This window comes from Leopardus geoffroyi, chromosome B3 (genome assembly GCF_018350155.1).
Source record: "Leopardus geoffroyi isolate Oge1 chromosome B3, O.geoffroyi_Oge1_pat1.0, whole genome shotgun sequence".
NCBI lineage: Eukaryota > Metazoa > Chordata > Mammalia > Carnivora > Felidae > Leopardus > Leopardus geoffroyi.
The window spans coordinates 52,136,700-52,157,677 of record NC_059337.1 but is presented as its reverse complement, the minus strand read 5'-3'; the positions used below and the strand labels follow the sequence as shown (position 1 = coordinate 52,157,677).

The 20,978-nt window shown below is 46.1% G+C and overlaps 1 protein-coding gene across 1 annotated transcript in view; it reads right to left on the bottom strand.

The window, feature by feature from the left end:
- The window catches only part of MYO5C (myosin VC), a 104,409-nt gene extending 84,188 nt beyond the window's left edge, over positions 1-20,221 (bottom strand). Inside the window, exons 1-4 of the mRNA XM_045449720.1 lie at positions 19,982-20,221; positions 9,028-9,138; positions 3,560-3,725; positions 2,829-2,973 (exon numbers count right to left, since the gene is read on the bottom strand). Of these exons, the coding sequence (XP_045305676.1) occupies positions 2,829-2,973; positions 3,560-3,725; positions 9,028-9,138; positions 19,982-20,008 (449 nt within the window). The 5' untranslated portion in view covers positions 20,009-20,221. The remainder of the gene's footprint in view (positions 1-2,828; positions 2,974-3,559; positions 3,726-9,027; positions 9,139-19,981) is intronic.
- Between the last annotated feature and the right edge of the window lie 757 nt (positions 20,222-20,978).

Genomic DNA, 20,978 nt, shown 5'->3' with positions numbered 1-20,978 from the left:
CCCCCAAGACCCTCTCAGGTCAGTGACCCACCAGGAGGACTCACAGGACTCAGCACACAGTCATGTTCATGGCTAAGATTCATCACACCAAAAGGCTAACTCTGCAAAGAAGAAAAGCACATGGGGCCAAGTCCAGAGGAAGCTGAGTGTGAATCCTTAATTACTACAGCAATGAATTATGACAAGACATGGGAAGTGCTGTCTACCACAAAGCTCTTTAGAGATTCAGTGGCCAGGGTTTGTATTGGGGGCTGGTCACATAGGCAGAGCATGTACCAAAATTCCAGATGCCCTGAAGGAAGGCAGGTGCTCAGCATGAACCACATCATCTACACAGTCAAGGTACAATGAACCTCTCTCCTCAATTGGATAACGGTGGGGAACTTCCTAAAATCCAAGTTCCCAGAGGCTAGCCCTATACCAACCTTGCAAGCAGGCCTCTAAAGAAAGCCATCTTGGGCCCAGGTCAACTCCTCTGTATCCCCACATAAACATAAAACATTTTAAAGGCATTATTTGGAGAGCAATTATTCAAAATATGCTTGGGAACATAGGTGCTCGGTAAGCCCACATGCTGGAGATCTTTAAAAAGGTATTCAACTTGGGGGTGCCTGCGTGGCTCAGTCAGTTAAGTGTCAGACCTCAGCTCAAGTCATGATCTCATGGCTTGAGAGTTTGAGCCCTGCGTTGGTTTCTGTGCTGACACTTCAGAGCCTGAAGCCTGCTTCAGATTCTGTGTCTCCCTCTCTCTCTGCTCCTCCCACATTCATGCTCTGTCTCTCTCTCAAAAATAAATAAACATTATAAAAAAATTTTTTTAAATGTATTCAACTTCTCGCATCTTAAGGTGATAGCAGGACTGTACTATAAAGCTGTTCTATGTATCCAGCACTACTTGTAGATACAAGGCACTCCATGAATACTTTATAAGGATCCTCATTTAAGCCTCACAAAAATCCTATGCCACGTGTATCTATTTTTATGGAATGGTACAACAATGACTCAGAAAGGTAAGGTGACTTGACCCAGGGCAGAGCACCTCCCTGTGAATGCTGGGAGCACCTCAGAGATGGAGTTCCTGCCCAAAAGAGCAAGACTCTGAGGAGATCAGTGATGGACACCTACAGTCCCCCGCCGGATAGAAATGGAGCCGGGCTTAGTAAAGCTGGGCTTTTCTGACTCCCAGGTTAGTATCAGCAAGTCCGATACAAACCTACCTTACGTTCAGTTCTATCACATTTAGACAGACAGGCCTCCAGAGAAAATGGACTTTTCAAGTTGAAACTGGCTCAGCCCGATAGCTCCAGTGAGCTCATACTGTTGACGTACAGGAGCAGCCCTGGCCCATCAGGCTATGAGCCATGGACCTTAATTGCAGAGTGCCTGGAAGACTTATAGGGAGCCAGGGAAAATCCTAGAACCATGGGTGTTTTTCAGTTTGGAGGAAATTTGCTGTAGCAGAGACCAAGGTAACTGGTTATTAACTGGTGAATCTCTATCCAACATCCCTCCTCCCCTCCTTCTTAGAGACTATGCCCCAATTTTCAGTGGGAACACTGCTGTGCATATGAAAGACTACCTATTCCAACCTTACTTGCCGCCAGGCATGGCCCTGTGAACAGGTCCTAGACGAGCCGTGAGCTGAAGTCTTTGTGGGGCTTCTGGGAAGTCTCTTTAACCAGGAGGGGCACATACTTCCCCTCTGACACTCTGGTGCCAACAATATGGAGGAGATGGCTAAGTATTAGCTTGCCTTCAGGATGAGGGTCTCACTCCACGGACAGAAGATCTAAAAGGCATCCAGTCCCTGATGACTGGGAGAGGTGCCATGCGAGTTCTAAAATGCCCACCAGCCTTCTTGGTAGGAGAGAACCACACACACCACCATTATTTTTTCCTGATTATAAGCAGTGGAACGTAGAATGGGTACTGAGTGTCTGGCTCACAGATGGAAGACACTAAAGCTGAAGAAACTCAGATCGTTGCCTAGATTATGTAGGGTCCAGATTCTGTGCCTCAGGTTTCCATTTATGAAATGAGGGCAATGATGGTGGCTCAACTGACTTCACAGGGGTGTTGCAAGACTTAAAGGAGACCACTGTCCAGAGAGTTCTTTTCAAACTGTAAAAGGATCAGCAAAGATAAGATGGTGTTTCTATTCTTCATTCATACCTAAAAAAATTTTTTTTCATGTTTATTTATTTTTTGAGAGGGAGAGAAAGCAAGTGGGGTAGGACCAGAGAGAGAGGGAGACACAGAAACGGAAGCAGGACCCAGGCTCCAAGCTGACCACACAGAGCCCGATGTGGGGCACGAACTCACCGACCACGAGATTATGACCTAAGCCGAAGCTGGACCCTCAGCCGACTGAGCCACCCAGGTGCCCCTCTATTCTTCATACTTTACAGATGAGGACATTGAAGCTGAAAGAGGATAAAACTCCAAAGCTCTTACATCTAAAACCTGTGCTCATCCATCATAACTTTTTGCTGGGCTAGATGGGGAATAAAGCTTAAACATCTCACAGTGGAGAATAAATCAATATTCCTCCAACCAAACACAGTGCAAGAGAAGCATCTGCTTTTCCCAGATTGGTAGGTTTGACCTTTGACTACTTAGAAGGAAGAAAAACCAGGAAACTCGGTCTAGACAGGTTCCACATACAATCATTTGTTACTCATTAGTCTGCTGTACCAAGTGCCGTCACTCTCTGGTCACATGGTCACCTTTAATGAGACCACACCAGATGTCTCCCCTCCACTGTGAGGGCCCAGCAAATGCAGGAGTGTTGGGAGAGTAAGAGGAAGTCCCACCCAGTAAGCGGCTACCTGGCCATCTGCTTGTACGCCTCTTCAGCCACAGCAAATATATGTGGGTCCATATCGCCCATGTTCTGCCCGCTGTAGGCATGGATGATGGCATCTCCGTAGATTGGCAACTGCTTGTAAGGATTCATAGCCACCAAAATGATTCCTGGGGAAAGATGCCAGATGCAACGCTGAGGTTCTGACCGTCACCCATTTCTCCAGGTTCTCTGGAGTAAGCCCAGCTCCACCAGTTATTAAACCTGCCATGTGACTTTGGGAAGATCACTTAATGCTCCGAATCTCAGTTGCCTACAGATGCCACCCACACTTCTGGGCTACTCTCAGAGTTGGATGAGATGACGGATGGGAATGCCCTAAAACTGAAAGGTTTTGTAATTCTCAGTGTAAATATATGATAACATCGTTGCCCCAAGTAAGTCATAAATGTATCAAATCCAATGAGAAACTCAAACACAAGCTTTACCGAGATATATTTTTCTGGGAAGTCTGATATCAATTCTTGATGAAGATTCTCCCCACCTGTAGACACTTCTGTTTACAACAGACTCTTGAAAATCAAACCTCTGTGCTTGTTAGATAGAAATCTGGGCAAAGGTGTAGCTGTGAGTACACATTTTGGCAGAAGTCAACATTTCTAACATAAACACGATATAAAATGTCCTCAGGACACCCTAGACAGCAAGCACCGTGTTTCCGGGTCATTCCTGCTCTCCTAGAATCACTCTCCTTACCACTGTAGGTGTAAATGAGTTTGGATTCTGCAAAGCGGATTCTGAGATTGTGAAGCACCGCAGGTTCGTGGAGATAGCTGAGGGCTGTGAGGTCATTCTCACCCACGAGGATGTCAGGATTCCGAAGTGGAGGCAGAGATTCTGGATCGATGGAATAATCCAGCTCCTATGGACAAAGATGAAATTAAAGTTCAAGAAGTAAAATATCCTTGATGTTTCTATTGAACTCTAGTCCTCTGTCCTGTCTACCATGTGTTTGGAGTGGTCCCTGACACTCTGAAAAACAAACCTATGTGTAGCAATGAGAAAATAATCTCCACGGCTGACTCTTGGAAAGTGGGAGCCAGGGGACGAGGGTATTGGACATGGGCCCTGGGGTAAGTCACTCGCTCTTTCTGGGCCCCTCTTCTCCCATCTGTGAGAAGACTGGCTGGACCAGACCAGGGGTCCTCAGAGCTATAGAACCTCACTGAAGCTTCCATGAGACGTACAGGAAAGCCATGTGGGCAGGGACCTGGGCACACCATCCTCATTGCTATCACAGGGCTCCACTTGTATGCAGTTTAGATGTTGAGAGCCACCCAAGTTTTTGTCTGAAAACAGGGCTCTGCTGGGTGGTGAGAAGTGTCTGAAGGAGCCCATGTGAGTGGTGGTGACTCTTTGAGAAGATCCATGGGCTTGTAACTCCTGTCTGAGGGCTCATGCCCCCCTTATAAGGCTGCCTGTTCCCATTACCCTCAGCCCTGGGCTGAGTAACTTGCTGGGGATGGTCTCTTGTCTGGTAGACTTCACCTAGCATTCCCAAAATAGGTGCCTGAGTAGAAGGGAGAGGTTAGCAAGCCTAGTGGTGCTGACACCACAGACGACTGGGCTCCAAATGGCAGAGAATCATGGGACCTTATGACCACCTGTTCTAACTTCCTTTACGTTCATTTCACAGCTTGGGGAAGTGACTTGATCAAGGTTATCCAGCAAGCTTGTTTTCCTTCCACTTTCCCAGGCCGCCTTCTTTTTGATACCTGGTCTTGAAACAGCTCCACAAAGTGACCTGGCGGTCCCCTCGCAAGTGCCCACTATGCACACCCTATGCCATGTAGTCAGCACTCCTCAAAACTGCCTTCCAAGGAGGGCATGAGTACCCTAATTAACAGCTAAGGAGACAGCTTCAAAGAGGTTAAGCTCCTTGTCCAAGGTCACACAGTATGGATATGTTTGGCTCTAAAGCATGTGTCCTAATGCCTCCTATCAATGCTGAGAGGATTTGGTTTGTTGTTGGTTGGTCTGTTTGGAGAGCAGCTCAGGGCAATCTAGGCCAACTATATTGGATCATGACAGCTGCCTGCTCCATTTTCAATGCAAATATATTCATGGACCTGCCCCCAGCCGAATATTGTTTTTCCCTGTTTTATTGAGAAATAATTGACATATATCACTGTAAAATTTTAAGGTATAAACCATACTGGTTTGTTTTACATATACTATGAAATGATTACCACAGTAGGTTCAGCTCACATCCATCATTTCATAAAGATGTAATAATAAAGGGAGAAAAGAAAAAAATCTTCTCATTGTGATGAGAACTCTCAAGATTTAGTTTAATTTTCCTAGCAGTGTAGCCACAGTCATCATGTTGCACATTACACTCCTGGAACTTATCTTGTAACTGGATGTTTGTATCTTTTTTTTTTTTTTTTTTTTTTTATTCTGAGGTGGGGAGGGGGGAGAGTGAGAGAGAGAGAGAGAAGAGAAAAGGAGTGGGGAGAGAGAGGAAGAGGAAGAGGGAGAGGGAGGGGGAGGGGGGAGGGAGGGAGGAGAGGGAGGGAGGGAGGGAGAGAGAGAGAGAGAGAGAGAGAGAGAGAGAGAGAGAGAGAGAGAGATTGAGAATCTCAAGCAGGCTCCGCGCTGTCAGTGCAGAGCCCAATGCAGGGCTTGAACTCACAAACTGTAGACCATGATTTGAGCTGAAACCAAGAGTCAGATGCTTAACTGACTGAGCCACTCAGGTGCTGCATATATACAATTTATTTATCCATTCATCTGTTGATGAACAATTAGGTTGTTTCCACATCTTGATTATTGTGAATAATGCTCTATAAACATGGGGGTGCAGCTATCTTTTTGAGTTAGTGTTTCTGTTTCCTTTAGATATATTCCCAGAAGGGAACAGCTGGATCATATGGTAGCTCTGTTTAAAAATTTTTGAGGGTGACTGGGTAGTTCAGTGGGTTGAGCATCTGACTTGATTTCAGTTCAGGTCATGATCTCATGGTTCATGGGATCGAGCCCCATCTTGAGCTCAGAGACTTCTCGGGATTCTCTCTCTCTCTCCCCCTCCTCGACTCATGCTCTCTCTGTGTCTCAAAATAAATAAACTTAAAAAAATTTTTTTGAGGGTTCTCCATACTGGTTTTCATAGTGACTGTTCAATTTACAATTCCACTAGCAGTACACAGGTCTCCCTTTTCTCCACATCCACACCGGCATTTGTTATTTTGTCCTTCTCTTAAATGTTTATTTGAGAGAGAGAGAGAGAGAGAGAAAATGGGGGAGGGGCAGAGAGAGGGATAAATAGAGAATCCCAAGCAGGCTCCACGCTGTCAGTGCAGAGCCTGATGCAGGGTTTGATCCCATGAATCGTGAAATCATTACCTGAGCTGAAATCAAGAGTCGGATGCTTAACCGACTGAGCCACCCAGGCGTCCTGGGACTTTATGTCCTTTTGATGATGGCCATTCTAATAGGAGTGAGGTGATATTCATGGTGGTTTTGAATTGCATTTCCCTAAGAACTAGGGATGTCAAAAATCCTTCCATCTGTAAAAATCTTTTTCAGAAAATCGTCTGCTGGCCATCTGTAAAAATCTTTTTCAGAAAATCGTCTGTTTGGGTCCTTTGCCCTTCTTTTATGAGTTTTGTTTTCATTTTTGATGTTTGTTTTTGTTTTTGCTTTTGAGTTGTAAGAACTATTTATATATTTTGGATATTACTGCCTTATCAGATATATGGCTTGCAAATACTTTTTCCCCTTCTGTAGGTTGTCTTTTCACTTTGTGGACAATTTCTTTTGATGTGCAGAAGCCTTTTACTTTGATGTAGTCACATCTACTTATTTTTTATTTTGTTGCTTGTGCTCTGGGTGTCAAATCCAAAAAAAATCACAAAGTCCTATGGCAAGGAGCTTTATTCCTATGTTTTCTTTTAGGAGTGTTGTGGTTTTGGGGTCTTACATTTAAGTCGTTAATCCATGTTGAATTAATTTTTGTGACTGGTATAAGACAGGAGTTCAGTTAAGCAGAATATTCTTAATCTATAGACTTTTATTTTGAGAGTAAAATAAATTGTTGCTCATATATAACTTCTTTCCTTGAGTTCTTCTGTTATCTGTTTTAAATTAACAACCTCCTTTTCTAGTTCAGCCCGTGTGTGTGCGCACGTGCATGCACGCGTGCGTGCGTGTGTGTTATGTATGAGAGAGACAGAGAGAGAAAATCAAGAGAGTCATTGGGGGGAGGGGAGAAAACATAAAGAACATTAGATTAACAGTTGAAGGCAGAGGTGACATTTTCCTACACAAAGCAGGCTTTGTAAAGCTAAGGAGCTATCTGGCCACCTGCCCACTTACCTGCCTCTCGTGGGCTGGGGTTCAGAGCCAGGAATGTCGCTAACTGAAGCCCTGCTGACTTCACTAAAGCTGCAAACTGCCACTGCAGCTGCAGTCTGAGATTTTTCTCCGTGGAGACACCTGATCCCTAATGGGAACCTAGAGTGCATGCAGGAAGTGCTCCACAAGGCTGCAAAGAGCTACTGGTGGGGAAGGGTTGGCTAAATGGAAGTAGCAGTGTCCTCTCTCTGTGTCTCTCTCCAGTGGTCTGCACACATGGATCATCTAGTTTGATCTTCAGCAACCCTGTGAGGTCCTGCTATTATTAACTCTAATTTGCATATGAGGAAAGCTAGAGGCTAAGGGTCATAAACTTAGCAAGTGGCCTTCACAGGCTTTGAATCCAGATAGTATATTTCTTGAGGAAGTGTCTTTAGTTGCTCTGCTCATCTTCCTACCTGGGATCTCAGGAGATGACTCCCAAATCCAGGACAGTCTGATTGGAAATAGAGTGCCCTGTTTGTTTGTTTTTTTATGTTTATTTATTTTTGAGAGAAAGAGAGCACAAGCAAGGGAGGGGAAGAAAGAGGGGGACAGAGGATCTGAAGCAGGCTCTGCGTGGACAGCAGTGAGCCTCATGCAGGGCTCAAACTCACGAACCAAGAGATCATGACCTGAGCCGAAGTTGGATGCTCAACTGACTGAGCCACCCAGATGCCCCAAGAGTGTCCTGTTTCTACAGAGACCATGTGCATGACTCAAAAATTCCAGCATTTTAATATTCATATGATATTCCCCGGACCAACTCTGACATCCAAATGGAACATGAATACTTTGTCTAGCTCTGCATCCAGGGAGTTGACTCATGCTAGCTATGGATCCAGTGCGATGTCATTATGGCTATGGGGGCAAAGGACAGCTCATGATACTTAAAGGAATGGTAAAATCTGCAGAAGCTGTTAATCAAAAGACACATCCAGCCTTCAAGAGGGCCTGATCACAGGTACACTGCAGCACAGGAACCACCGCTGACATGATCCTTTGCCACACCAGCACTGACAGGCTCTTCACAACGTCACACAAAGCTGGGCATTCCTATCCTCTTGTCCCTTCTCCCGTCAGTTCCCTAATCACCCTGCCACACGCCGTCCTGGAGCTCCTAATTCTTACCTGTTTCTATCCAACCACCTACAGATGGACTTTCCCTCCTTCTGTTCTCCTCTCACCCCTCCCTCTCCCTTCCTGATTTCTCTCTCCTTCCTCTACTTCTCTTCCTCTTCCCATCTTGAGGTTTTTCTCTACTGGTTGATGCCTTAGGCTCCAACCACTTTTCTTCAAGTTTCTCATCTTTGCCCAGTGTCTATGCTGAGACCCATGAAACCAAAATGGTGAATTACTGGGATGCATGGGTGGCCCAGCTGATTGAGCGTCCGACTTCAGCTCAGGTCATGATCTCACGGTTCATGAGTTTCAGCCCCAATGGGGCTCTCTGCTGTCAGTGCAAAGCTCACTTCAGATCCTCTGTCCTCCTCTCTCTGCCCCTACCCTGCTTGTGCACATGCTCTTTCTCTCCCTCTCAAAATAAAATAAACATTTAAACAAAACGGCAAATCACTTTCCAGTGTTCTCCCAGCCATGCTGGATGCCCAGGTATGCAGCACAGGGCACTTGATGCCTTCATTAGGGCAGTGTGTGGGGTGGGGGGGGGGGTGCGGTACAAATAGTGGACCCACAGCACCGGCCGGCCACTCTGGATGACCCCCCATGTGCCCTCTCCCAGGCTCCTCCCACAGGGGCTGTGCCCCCTCCACATACATCCCAGTTACCCTTCCTACATTGTGGCAGCCACAGCCAGCAAGGACCCTCACCGTTCCATCCTCCAGCAAAAGTCGCAGGACTTTGTCACCAACTTTGTAGTCCTTTGCTATTTCAGCAGACTTCCAAACTTCTTCAGGATCAGGAATCCATACCCTGTTGTACTGACCAACAGAGTGAAACAGGCTTAATTTCAGAACTTGGAAAACAAAAACACAGATCATTAGATAATTAGACTCAGGGATATTTCTGTCTACTCAGTTCCTTATTAGGAGTATTTTACCTAATTTTTGTTTATGAAGTAATCTTTAGGATGTCTACAGTGCACCAGGCCTAGCTGCTTCCTTTCATAGGCAACGGAATTCCCAAAGCCTCCTAAATACTCCTGGGAAACTAAAAGCCTGGGAATGGAAGGGCAATCACGAGTCCCTTAATGGGAAGCTCTGGGCACTATCTGTAAGAGTTGGAGCAGAGGGATTTGGTTCACCACGGATCGGCTGAGGGGCTGTGGGCCAGACACTTAACTTCTTATACTGCGTTCTTCTCATCCACAAAATGGGTACAGTCCCTACTTCACAGGTTTGCTGCCAGGTTAAGTTAGACTGTGTCGTTGAAAGCACTCTGCCAGATGCTATGAAGTGTGGTTACAGCAGTGTTATTTCAGCACTGGTTGGTAGAAGCCAAGTATTCCCGCTGCGGCAAGTGTAGAAATCCAGATGTAGCTGTGGGGGCACCTGGCTCAGTGCTGGTGGATAAGTCTTTAGGCAGAACCACACTGCTATGTACTGGATCACGTCCCCCCACCCCTGAGCTCACCACAAATTCTTATGTTGAAGCCCTAATCTCCAATGTGACTGAATTTGGAGATAGGGTCTGTAAGAGGGGGTGAAGGTTAAATGAGGTTATAAGGCGCTCATCTGATGATGGGATAAGTGTCCTTGTAAGAAGAGACACCAGAGAGCTCACATGCATGCTCTCTCTCCACCTGCATGCACCAAAAAAGGCCATGGGAGTACACGGTGAGAAGCAGCTGTCTGCACCCTTGGACCTCTCAGCCTCCAGAACTGTGAGAAAATGGGCATCTGTTGTTTAAGCGCCAAGTCCACGGCATACTGTTAGGCAGCCCTAGCAACTAACCCACATGTCTAATATTCACACTGGCACACTGATGAGGGGCTGTGTCTCTCTCCAGAACTCACCAAGACACCTGAATGCTGCTCAAGATGAAGATGAGGTGGCTGCCATGTTTGTAGACTGCAGCTGTCATAGGTCCATGATTAATTCCTTTCTCTCCCCTCTGCAGTAATCACCCGGACCCCACATCTCACACTCTACTGCAGTGGGCCGTTCCTCTGTCTGCTCGTCCATTCATTCACTCGTTCATTTACTAAACACTTGCTAAGCATCTATTATGTATATGTGCTGAGTTACTCGGAGGGAAAGGCATTCCCTCTTAGTCAGCATGGTCTCCCTACTAACCCAGCCGATGTCTAACTTGGAGCTGCATGTGTGCATATGTGTATATTTGCATCTCTTTGCTCATCAGGCCCATGGTCTACTGGTGCCTGGTGACCATGAGTAAATATTCCTTTCTGTTGAGAGATTGTACCTTCAGGAGTTTTCAGTCACAAAAAGATTCTGAGCAATAAAATTATGACATTTTAATTTTCCTTATTATAGTTCTATGTATTTTCTACAAGTTGCATGTATTACTCTTAGAATAAACAATCTTTAAAAGCAAATGTCGATATATATGTCCACAAAAAAAAAAAAAAACTTGAACATAAATGTTCATAGTAGCTTTATTCATAATAACCCAAAACTGGAAACAGACTAGATGTCCATTAACAGGAGAATGAGTTAAACGACAAACAAAACTGTGGTATATTCATACAATGGAATACTACTTATCAATGAAAAGAATCAACTACTGATTTAAGCAAGAACATGAATGAATCTCCAAAACATTAGGTTGAATCACAGAAACATTACACAAATGAGTATGCTATGTATGAATCCCCCCTCTTTTTTTTTTCAGAGAGAGTGAGCTTGAGCACGTTAGCACAAGTGGTGGAGGGGCAGAGGGAGAGAGAAAATCTTAAACAGGCTCTACGCCCAGCCTGGAGCCTGATGTGGGGCTCAATCTCACAACTGTGAGTGAGATCATGACCTGAGATGAAATCAAGACTCGGATGCTTAACCCACTGAGTCACCCAGGCACCTCCATGTATGAATCCCTTTAAATCAAGTGCTAGAACAGGTAAAACTAATGTAAGGTGGGGAAAACATAGGAACAGCAGTTGCCTCTGGGAGTAGGTAGGGCTGGGGAGTGAGTGGGAAGGCTCTCATGGGAATGTTCTGGGGGTGATGGCAACATTCTATACCTTGAAAGGGTTTGGGTTACATGGGTGGTCAGCACTTTTCAAACACCACTGAACACAGACGTGAGACTGGTGTTTCACTATCTGAAAATTTTACACAAAGACCCAAACAAATATGAAACTCTTAACAATAGACATACTAAAATATTTAGGAGGACACGTAGCGATGTAAGCAGTTTACTCTAAGATGCTTTAAAAAATAAGACGGCCCAAGGGCTGGAGAGAAGCATAGACATGTAATACAACAAATACGGTAAAATGTTCATGGTAGAATCTAGGTGGTAGGACAGATGTCCGCTATAAAGTCCCTTTGACTTCACTGTATACTTAAAATTTTCATATGCTGTTGGAGGAAATAAAGAAAAGTATAAAACAAGTTTCAGAGTGCCAGTACTAGACTAGGACCGAGTTGATTAAGGAGCACAGGTGTTTATCTATTAGTTAATATGAATTGACTTACTTAAGCAAAGAAAAATATATATTTCATTGGCTGGGTATCAATCATGAGTCCCTAAGTCATTTGGGTTGTTTTAATTCTTGATAGGTAGCTGAGAGAGAGGTATGGGTAAGATTTCAGACACAGAGACAGAGAAAATGGAAGAACGACCTAGAGGGCAATGATACACAGTTAGGTATACATGTCCATGCAGGTAGGTGGATAGAAGCCTCATAAACACACTCACACCCACTCCACACATACTTGTTGCCATGGGCTACCATGTTCTACTTCAGTCTGCTATCAAAAACATTTATTGCTCAAAAAGAATGAAATCTTGCCATTTGCAACTCCATGGATGGAACTAGAGGGTATTAGGCTAAGCGAAATTAGTCAGAGGAAGACAAATATCATATGACTTCACTCATATGAGGATTTTAAGATACAAAACAGATGAACATAAGGGAAGGGAAGAAAAATTATAGAAAAACAAGGAGGAGGATAAAACATAAGAGACTCAAGTATGGAGAACAAACAAAGGGTTACTGGTGGGGTTGTGGGAGGGGGGATGGTCTAAATGGGTAAGGCATTAAGGAATCTACTCCTGAAATCACTGTTGCACTATATGCTAACTAACTTGGATGTAAATTTAATAAATAAATTAAGTAAAAATTAAAAAAAAAACATTTATTGCTATTCTCATAAAGCTGAAATCATTAATGGAATATCCCAATATATCATGAAGTGTCACGACAGAATTTTAGGTCCTAGATTTAGGGTCCTGGGAGATCGTCTGCTCCAGGTTGTCTGTCATAGTACTTTTTAAAGCCAAAGAGGGGCGCCTGGGTGGCGCAGTCGGTTAAGCGTCCGACTTCAGCCAGGTCACGATCTCGTGGTCCGTGAGTTCGAGCCCCGCGTCAGGCTCTGGGCTGATGGCTCAGAGCCTGGAGCCTGTTTCCGGTTCTGGTCTCCCTCCCTCTCTGCCCCTCCCCCGTTCATGCTCTGTCTCTCTCTGTCCCAAAAATAAATAAACGTTGAAAAAAAAATTAAAAAAAAAAAAAAAAGCCAAAGAAAGCTGACTTCAAATGAAATGGTGGCGGCCTGCTCTGTGAAACAGGTGAAAGTAGAGGCATTCTGAGGAGGATCCCAGTTGGGGGCTACAGCTGAGATCCCTGAGATCCTCCCACAGAAGCCAGGAGTTCTGAGAAGTAATGTTAAGGTCACCAAAGCCAATCCAAGCCTTTTGTTTTACTGACCCCAAAGATGTCAGCAGCTCATCAAACACCACACAAAGTCTCAAAAGCCAGGATTCCATGGAGCCAGGGCCTGCAAATCCTACTTTGAACTGCTTGTTAATTAAATAAGTCTGGCTTTGAAAATAATCTTGAACTCTCAACACGCAACCATCTACTTGAGAGCACACAGGCTGGTTTGTTTCAGCCCAAAGCAGAATTCAATGGTAGGCAGTATTAGGATACGTATGGAACTGAAAGCTGGCTTCTTTTGAGGGGTGGTGCATACAAACGGCCTCCTCAGCCCCGACTCTCCAGGCCACCCACACCTTCCAGGCCTGGTGCCTCTGCCAGCAATGCTGCCAGTCACCTAGGGCCCTGCAGCTGCAACCCAGCCTGGTAAGTAAACATGACAAAGTTTATCCAGTTGCATGTCAGTTACACCCATTGGGTCCCTCCCTCCTTCCTCACATTCCTCGACCCACAAGGCAGTGCCTCAACCGGGAGGAAGGGTTCGCTTTGCAGAATTTAGACAAACAAACGCAGTCTGTGCAAACAGTGTGACTAGCTCTCATGTGATTTCCCCGGTGTGACTTGTTCCTGTGGAGCAGGAGCCTCCGGACTCAGACTGCCTGCCAAGCCCTCAAGGGACAGGCCTGCAGGGGGGGCCACGGAGCAGAGGTGCCTGCCTCCCACACCCGTCCTGCGAACACCCTCCCACGAAGGGAAATCGTGCTGTACCTTTATTTCCAAGCCAAGGGAGGCTCAACAATGAGGCAAAGACTTAGGAGTGTGACCCTTAGGAAGTGATTTGTCTTCAGGAACATCCGAATACCCCACCCTACATGCTCAGATGAGAGAAGAGGGCATCTTCTCATGTTGCCTGCCTATTTGAAGGCATCAACTGATGTCAGCCACAGAAAGGGCTTGAGGACTTTACAGGAAATAGGGAATACCACACATTTCCTTCCTAGCAGCTCTCTGGACTGGGAGAGAGTCTCCACTTCCCAGTCAGCCAGGCCAGGGCAGTGATATTATGCTCCCTCCGCTGCCCCTCCCTCACCCCTCCAGGCCCTTCCCAGGCTCCCTAGCCTCCCCTCTGTCTCCCAGTGTCCTTCCTAGCCCCTCTTCCAGACAGGCTTTCTCTAGACAGCGTCCTCCATTCCCATGATTTCGGGGACTGCCCTGGCACCTGTGCACGTGAGACCTCCAGCCCAGGTCTCTCCACAGGTCTAGACCACATGTCCAGTGGTCTCCCAGACATCAGCCCCTAAATGTCCTTGGACACTCATAAATTCTAAGCTCTAATGACCATTATGTCTATCCCAAACCCACTCCTCCTCAGTTCTCTTGTCCCTCAAATAAAAAACTTGGGACAGTGCTGGGTTCCCTTCCCTCCCTCCACCCTCAACAACCAAATGGTTATCAGGTGCTGGAAAGCCTACATCTTAAACAAGTCTCACCTATCTGTCCCATTCATCCCACTGCCATGGCCATCAATCAGCTCCCCCTCCCCCAATCCCACCCCCACCAATCTTCTCTTGACAGATGTCACAGTCTGCTGAATGCTTCCTCAACCAGGTAAAGCACCAGGTTTCTGTGGTCATACAGATTCCCTCACCTGCACCTGAATCAGAATTTCCATGGGTGGGCCCCTGCAAGATGAAAGTTTTCAAATTCCCGCCCCCAGTCCCTTATAGATTTTGATGAGCAGCCAGACCTTGGAAGCCACTGTCCTAGCCAGTTTTCCTCCTCAGGCTTCCTTGCCTCTTCAGTCCACCCTCTGCCAGCTGCCACCCAATCCACTAGCAGTTTCTAGAACATGCCAAGCTCTTCCTTGGCTCTGTTCCTTCCACCCCCGGTGCCACTCCTCCTCTCCTGGCCAGTGAGCAAACTAAGATTCAGCTCACAACTCCTCTCCTTGGTGGCACTTTCCCTATTGCTCTCCACCCCAGGCAGGATTGAATGCTTCCTCTTTAGAGTTCTCCCTGTCCCTTCCCAGAGGGACACAGAGGTTTTGAGGTAACTTTCCACCCCCCTCACTGGCATTTGAGCTTTAAGAGCCTTGTCTTTGTATCCTGGAGCCCAACACAATAACTTCCCCATAGCCAGCATTCCATAAACATCTATTGAACAAAATATTCAAATTCCCAGTTTAGTTGTACCAATTAAAGACAAAACTTGGTATTTTAGTCTTTATATACTTTTTTTTTTTTACTCTTTTGAAGTACCCATATATAATACGATGGATACCTCTAATTTTCTAGAGTTATTAATGATACATAGAAGTCTAAAAGCTTCTTACACTGGCCAAATGGAAAGCCATTAAACTGAACTTTGACTTTATTTTAGACAGAGATCTTGAACTGCTAGTCAAGACACTTCTCACCTTGCGCATCTGAGTTCTAGCAAAACTTCCTTGCAGATGTTTTGTGAGTTCCTTATTCACAAGCAAGAGTAGTAAGTGACTGAAGGGTAATATAATTTGTGAATCTGTGGCTAAAACCAGTTATAACCTGAGTCCCAATTAACGAGCCAGAACAATTTAAAAAATATCTCTAGAGGCATGCCATAGAGTTCTCTGCCTCACTGCCCACTTACCACTTTGCCCAATATCTTAGATGAAGAAACCATACTCACATATAGCAAATATACAACTATAAAGTGGATGGACTTCCCATGAGTCCTCTGTGTGAATGGGAAGAAGGTCAGCTCCCTTGAAGAGGAGGAAGATGGTAAAGGTGGTTGAACCATAGTTGTGGTAGTGGGAGGTATTAGGAACAGAAGCTTTTGGGACGCCTCGGTGGCTCCATCAGTTAAGCGTTCGACTTTGGCTCAGGTCATGATCTCGCAGTCTGTGGGTTCGAGACCCATGTCAGGCTCTGTGCTGACAGTTCGGAGCCTAGAGCCTGCTTTAGATTCTGTGTCTTCCCCTCTCTCTCTGCCCCTCCCCTGCTCATGCATGCTCTCTCTCTCTCTCAAAAATAAATAAACATTAAAAAAAAAAAAAGAACAGAGGCTTTTAATCCTGCCTCCTCCTCCACTTCTATGTAATCTTAGGCAATTTACCTAAACTGAGCCATTTGTAAAATTGGTATAACAACATCTACACATATCACTGCTTATTAAAATTAAACCATGAAAGATGGTATATAAAGTTCTGAGGATGGCATCTGGCACAGAAGAAGTGCTCCATGATTGCAAGATACAAGTAACCATCATTATCTTCTTCAGGCCCACAGCTCTCTCTGAAAGCAGAAAAACTCATTCATGCATGCGCGCACACATTAAATGTTGCTTAAGCCCCCACTGTTCCCTGTTCTCTGGAAACTCTTGGTCAATGGAGGAGACAGTTAATGAGTGTTGACAAATCAACATGCAAGGTGTCCAGAGGAGCTGGCTGTAAATATTTCTCAGAAAAGACACTGCTCAAATTGAATTTGGAAGGTGAGGCGCTACTGAACAAAGCAGTTATTTTAAGCACAGGGAGTCTTGCAAGCCAAGGCATAGAGTGCTGACCAGCAGCAGGAATGCACCAAGGGATGGCCGGAAATTTGCAGAGTGAGCTGAGGTAGGAGTGGGCAGGTAGGAGTGGGGAGATGCAGAGGTGGAACCTTGTGGCTGGTCAGTGAGTCTGAAAGTGACAGGGGTCTCCAGAGAGGTTCCAACAGTGAATGGCCAAACCGGTTTTTCTCAGCGAGATTTTAAATCATGGAACTTCTGGGTCAAATGCCCTCAACATTTCCAGGGCATGTTGCCAATAGCTTTTGAAAGAGATGGGTCATTTTACACTTCATCCCCGCAGCTACTGCTACTCTCACCACACTTCCTCCCAGGAGTCCCCTCTTTCTTAGAACCTCTCTTCCTATGCTCCCCTACCAGCTCTCCCATCTCCTCCCTGTGATGGCTCCATCTTGGGCCCCTCTGAATACTTGTATTTCCCAGTGTCCTGTCTTGGCTCTCGTCTCACCCTGGGCAAGGCTCTCACTCCCTGGGCTTCAACTACTACCTCTGGGCAGAAGACTCTTGGCCCAACCTCTCCACCAACTTCTAACCTCCCAGAGCACTGGCCCCTAGAAACTCCTTCACCACCTCAATTGTTGCAGGGACAAATTCTGCCTCCTGACTTTCCTAAGATCTCCTCCTCCTGCTGTGCCTGTGTCAACGGCACCCCCTGCTCTCATATCATCCAGACTCTGACCTCTACAGTCATCTTTGACCTCTCCCTCTCCCCAGTCCAGTCTTATCACCACCTACCTCCACAGGCTCCCTGGATTGTGTCTCCTTTTGCTCTGTCCAATACTGCAGCCTGAATTCTTTCCCGGACACTTAAGATGACCTGAGAATTCAGCTGAGTGTCATGGGCATTGCCAGTGTACCCAAATTCCTAAAACACAGCCCCTGATCCTATCTTCTCCCACTCAAAATCTTCGCCAGAGTATAAAGCCCAGATCTAATTCTTGGGCACAACCCTCCCCTTCTCAGCTCTATCACCCAGTAGGCTCCTCCATGCCTTTACGGCTTCAGCAGATTGAATTATTTGACCTTTCTCATTTCTCACTAATTCGAAAACTCCTTGAGAGGAAAGACTATCCTTTAAAAAAAGTCTTTCTAACCTCCCCCAAGCACAATGTTTCATGTATAGAAAGTGCTAAATAAATGTTTTAGGGGAGATGATATGCCTGTCTTCAAGGCATAGCAGGAAGGGAGATTAGACAGGGGACAGGCAGGTAACAGCAGTGTATATAGTGACTGAATGAGGTAGCCTGGAGATCATGGATGGGTGTGGCTGTCACACAGGGGTTCCAGAATGGACAGTCCACACATCACCCTGCTGCAGAGTCACTATTTGCTCCTGGGTGCAGAAATGGGTTTTAAGTTGTTTTAAAATGTTGTGTGGCTAAGATTATGCAGAGAAGCAGCACTTCTGGAGCTTAAAGGAGGCCAAGGGTCCCAGTCACAAACTTTGGCTTAAGCCAATCCTGTACGCTAGCATTCTAGGACAAATGGCTAAATCTGTGGACTTAGGAGGGTTGCAGGAAGCGGTAGGGAAGCAAGGGAGAGGGCTTAGATTTTATTTCAGTTTAAGAAAGAACTCCTTAACATGGGACACCTGGGTGGCTCAGTCAGTTAAATGTCCGACCCTTGATTTCAGCTCAGGTCAAGATCTCACGGTTCAGTAGCTTTGAACCCTGTGTGGGACTCTGTGCTGACAGAATGGAGCCTGCTTGGGATTCTCTGTCTCTTTCTCTTCCGCATGCTGTCCCCCACCCCCCCACCAAAATAAATAAATAAACTTCAAAAAAAAAAAAATGAAAGAACTTCTTAGCACAGCAAGCTCTTTAAAACCTAAACAGGCAACTACATAAACAGGGAGCTTCCCACCTCTGGAACTGACAATATGGGGACTGACTGACCTGGGACAGAAGAGATAGCCTCAGAACAAAGGTGTCTACTTGGACACCAAATGGGTAGGGTGGGCCATCAAGACTCCCTCTGGCTCTGGGATTCTCAGATTCTCTATCCTTCCAAGCTCTTCTCTAGAAAACTCTTTCATATCAGTTTTCCTACATTATGCCTGCTACCTAGTTGCTATTTAAAAACACTTGTAGTGTAAGGTCTTGATGATAGGGAAGCTCACACCTGTGTATTTTTGCTTCTGGAATAAAAATGTTACCTAAAAGAGGTTAATCATCAACAATTTTCTGTTTTCCAAAGTATCTTCCAAGAATTGCCTTGTGCCAAGATTTTCTTTCACCTCCAGTAAGTTGAAGACCTCAGAAGCACTGTCAGATATCTGATGGTTGACATTCTCACTGATAAACTATTCTAGGTGAGTCATGGTTCAAACATTGCCCATTTAGAAGTCTAGTTAGTGGAAAGGTGTTGGAGGGCACAATGGCATTTTGATGGTTTGTACTTGTATTACTAATTCAGTAAAGTAGAAGAAAAAAGTTTGCTTAAACAGTTGTGAAACAATTATTTACAACTATTGTTTATATCTACAGGAAAGTGTCTTTTTAAATATAAAGCAAGGGCATGTTCAGGGGAAATGGACAGATTCTAGTGTCATCCATTTGAATATTGGGAAACATAGATTTTACTCCACTGGGGTGTGAGAGGACCTGTCTTTATAGCCTTTCAATTTCTTTTTTTTTCAAAAGGGCCAACACTTTCAAATTATTTTTCATCCAGACAATTAGCCAAGCTCATCTCAGAAGGTTTTGGGTGTCAGAACGCTGTGGAGTCCTTGGCCCTGGGGAAGAGGTAGTTTCAGAGGAATGCTCTAGAGTGACTCCCAGAATCAGGGTGTATGTGAAGTGCTTTATAAATTGTGAAGCGACGTATAAGTGTTAGGTGAAGAGCCTGTGACCCCTGGATTCACAGAAGCCCTCAATTTCTAGCACCGGTGAAGCTTGCCCCACACGCGCAGGCAGCCGCACCTTTGGACATCAGATGAACTTAAATGCGTGCACAGGCATTTCTGAAGACCCAGTAATTCTAGAAAGCATCCTGAATACCGCGGTCCTAAGTTTCTTGTTCAAGGGCTCTCTGAGGAGGACCAGGACAATTATGGATACTATTATTTGCCCGTGACTGAGACTTTATGTCCCTGTGAGCAACTCTGATTTCACTTGTGGCTCGGGAAGAGGGGACCGAGAGGCACGGGAGGTGGGGACGGACGCGCGACCCCGGGGCACCAAGAAGCTCGGGCCCGGGGAAGGCAGCCCCTCGCACTCGGTCTTCCCATTCCGAGGGGACCCAGGCTCCCGGGGCGGGGCGTAGGCGCTTTCCCCCGCGGACAGGAGCCGGAGCCCTCCGGTGCCCCCGATCCCCAGGTCCTCCGCGACCTGTCCCTGCGGCGAGTGCGCCAGGTGCACAGGTGTGGGCTGGGCGCCAGGTACAGTCAGCATTAGCGCCGTGCCATCTTCCCTCCCGCGCACCCGCCCTTCGGTACCTGCGTGTAGAGCGCGGCCACCGCCATGGGCGAGACGGGCCAGAGCAGCTAGAGGGCCGCGAAGGTGCGAGGCTCCGGGACTAGGCGCGCGGCTTCGAGACCCGGGGGCAGGTAACTGCGGGGCCGCCGCGTAAATCTGCGCGGGGCCACCTTGCGGGGTAAGTTTTCCGGCGACGACTACCTTCCCCGGGGCTAGCGGCCTCTGGAGGAGAGAAGTCGCGGATTGGTTCTTGGGCCCAGGCTGGCGGGTCGGCGCGGCGATTGGCTGGGGCGGGGGCTGCGGGCAGGGCTCGGGCCTCCTTGCGGCCAGGGCTCGGCAGTCAAGTGGGTCCACCTGGCGGGGGTGCGGAGCGGTCCGCCCAGGATTCGCTGGCTCTTGGAGGCAGGAAACAGGTGTGTTCTGAGACGCTCCCGTCCAAGTTTTAGTTTCCTTAGTCCGCAGCGTGTTTACTGGAAGGAGCAGCAGATATGACCATTGCCATAGAAAAGTCCAAGGGAACTTGTAAGACAGTTCAGTCGGGTGACCATGTTCAAAATCAAATGTAAAAATGAATCCTTTTCCTTTATGTGAGCAATAATCATTTAGAAAATACTATAGAAAGATGGAAAATAAGATATTTACAACATCAGTGAACATATAAAGTGTCCAGAGATTACACTAAGAGAAATGCGCTCGGCCTTTGTGGAGAAAAATGTTTAAATTTCTCTTCAAGGACATGAAAGAAGGCCTGAATAAATTGAGGGTGGGGGCTGGGGACAGGGTAAGATGCCATTTTCATGGATGGCACTATTTAATACTGTACTGGTGTCAATTCTACCCAAATTAATAATATAATGTGTAAGTCTAATGTAGTTGGAATAAAAATCCTAGCAGAACTTTTGAAAAATTGTACAATTATTCTATATTTTATATGAAGTAAAATTCATGTATAACAAGACACTCTTCAAAACAAGGACCAAAGAAGTCAGATTTGCCCCACACGTATTAAGGGATATC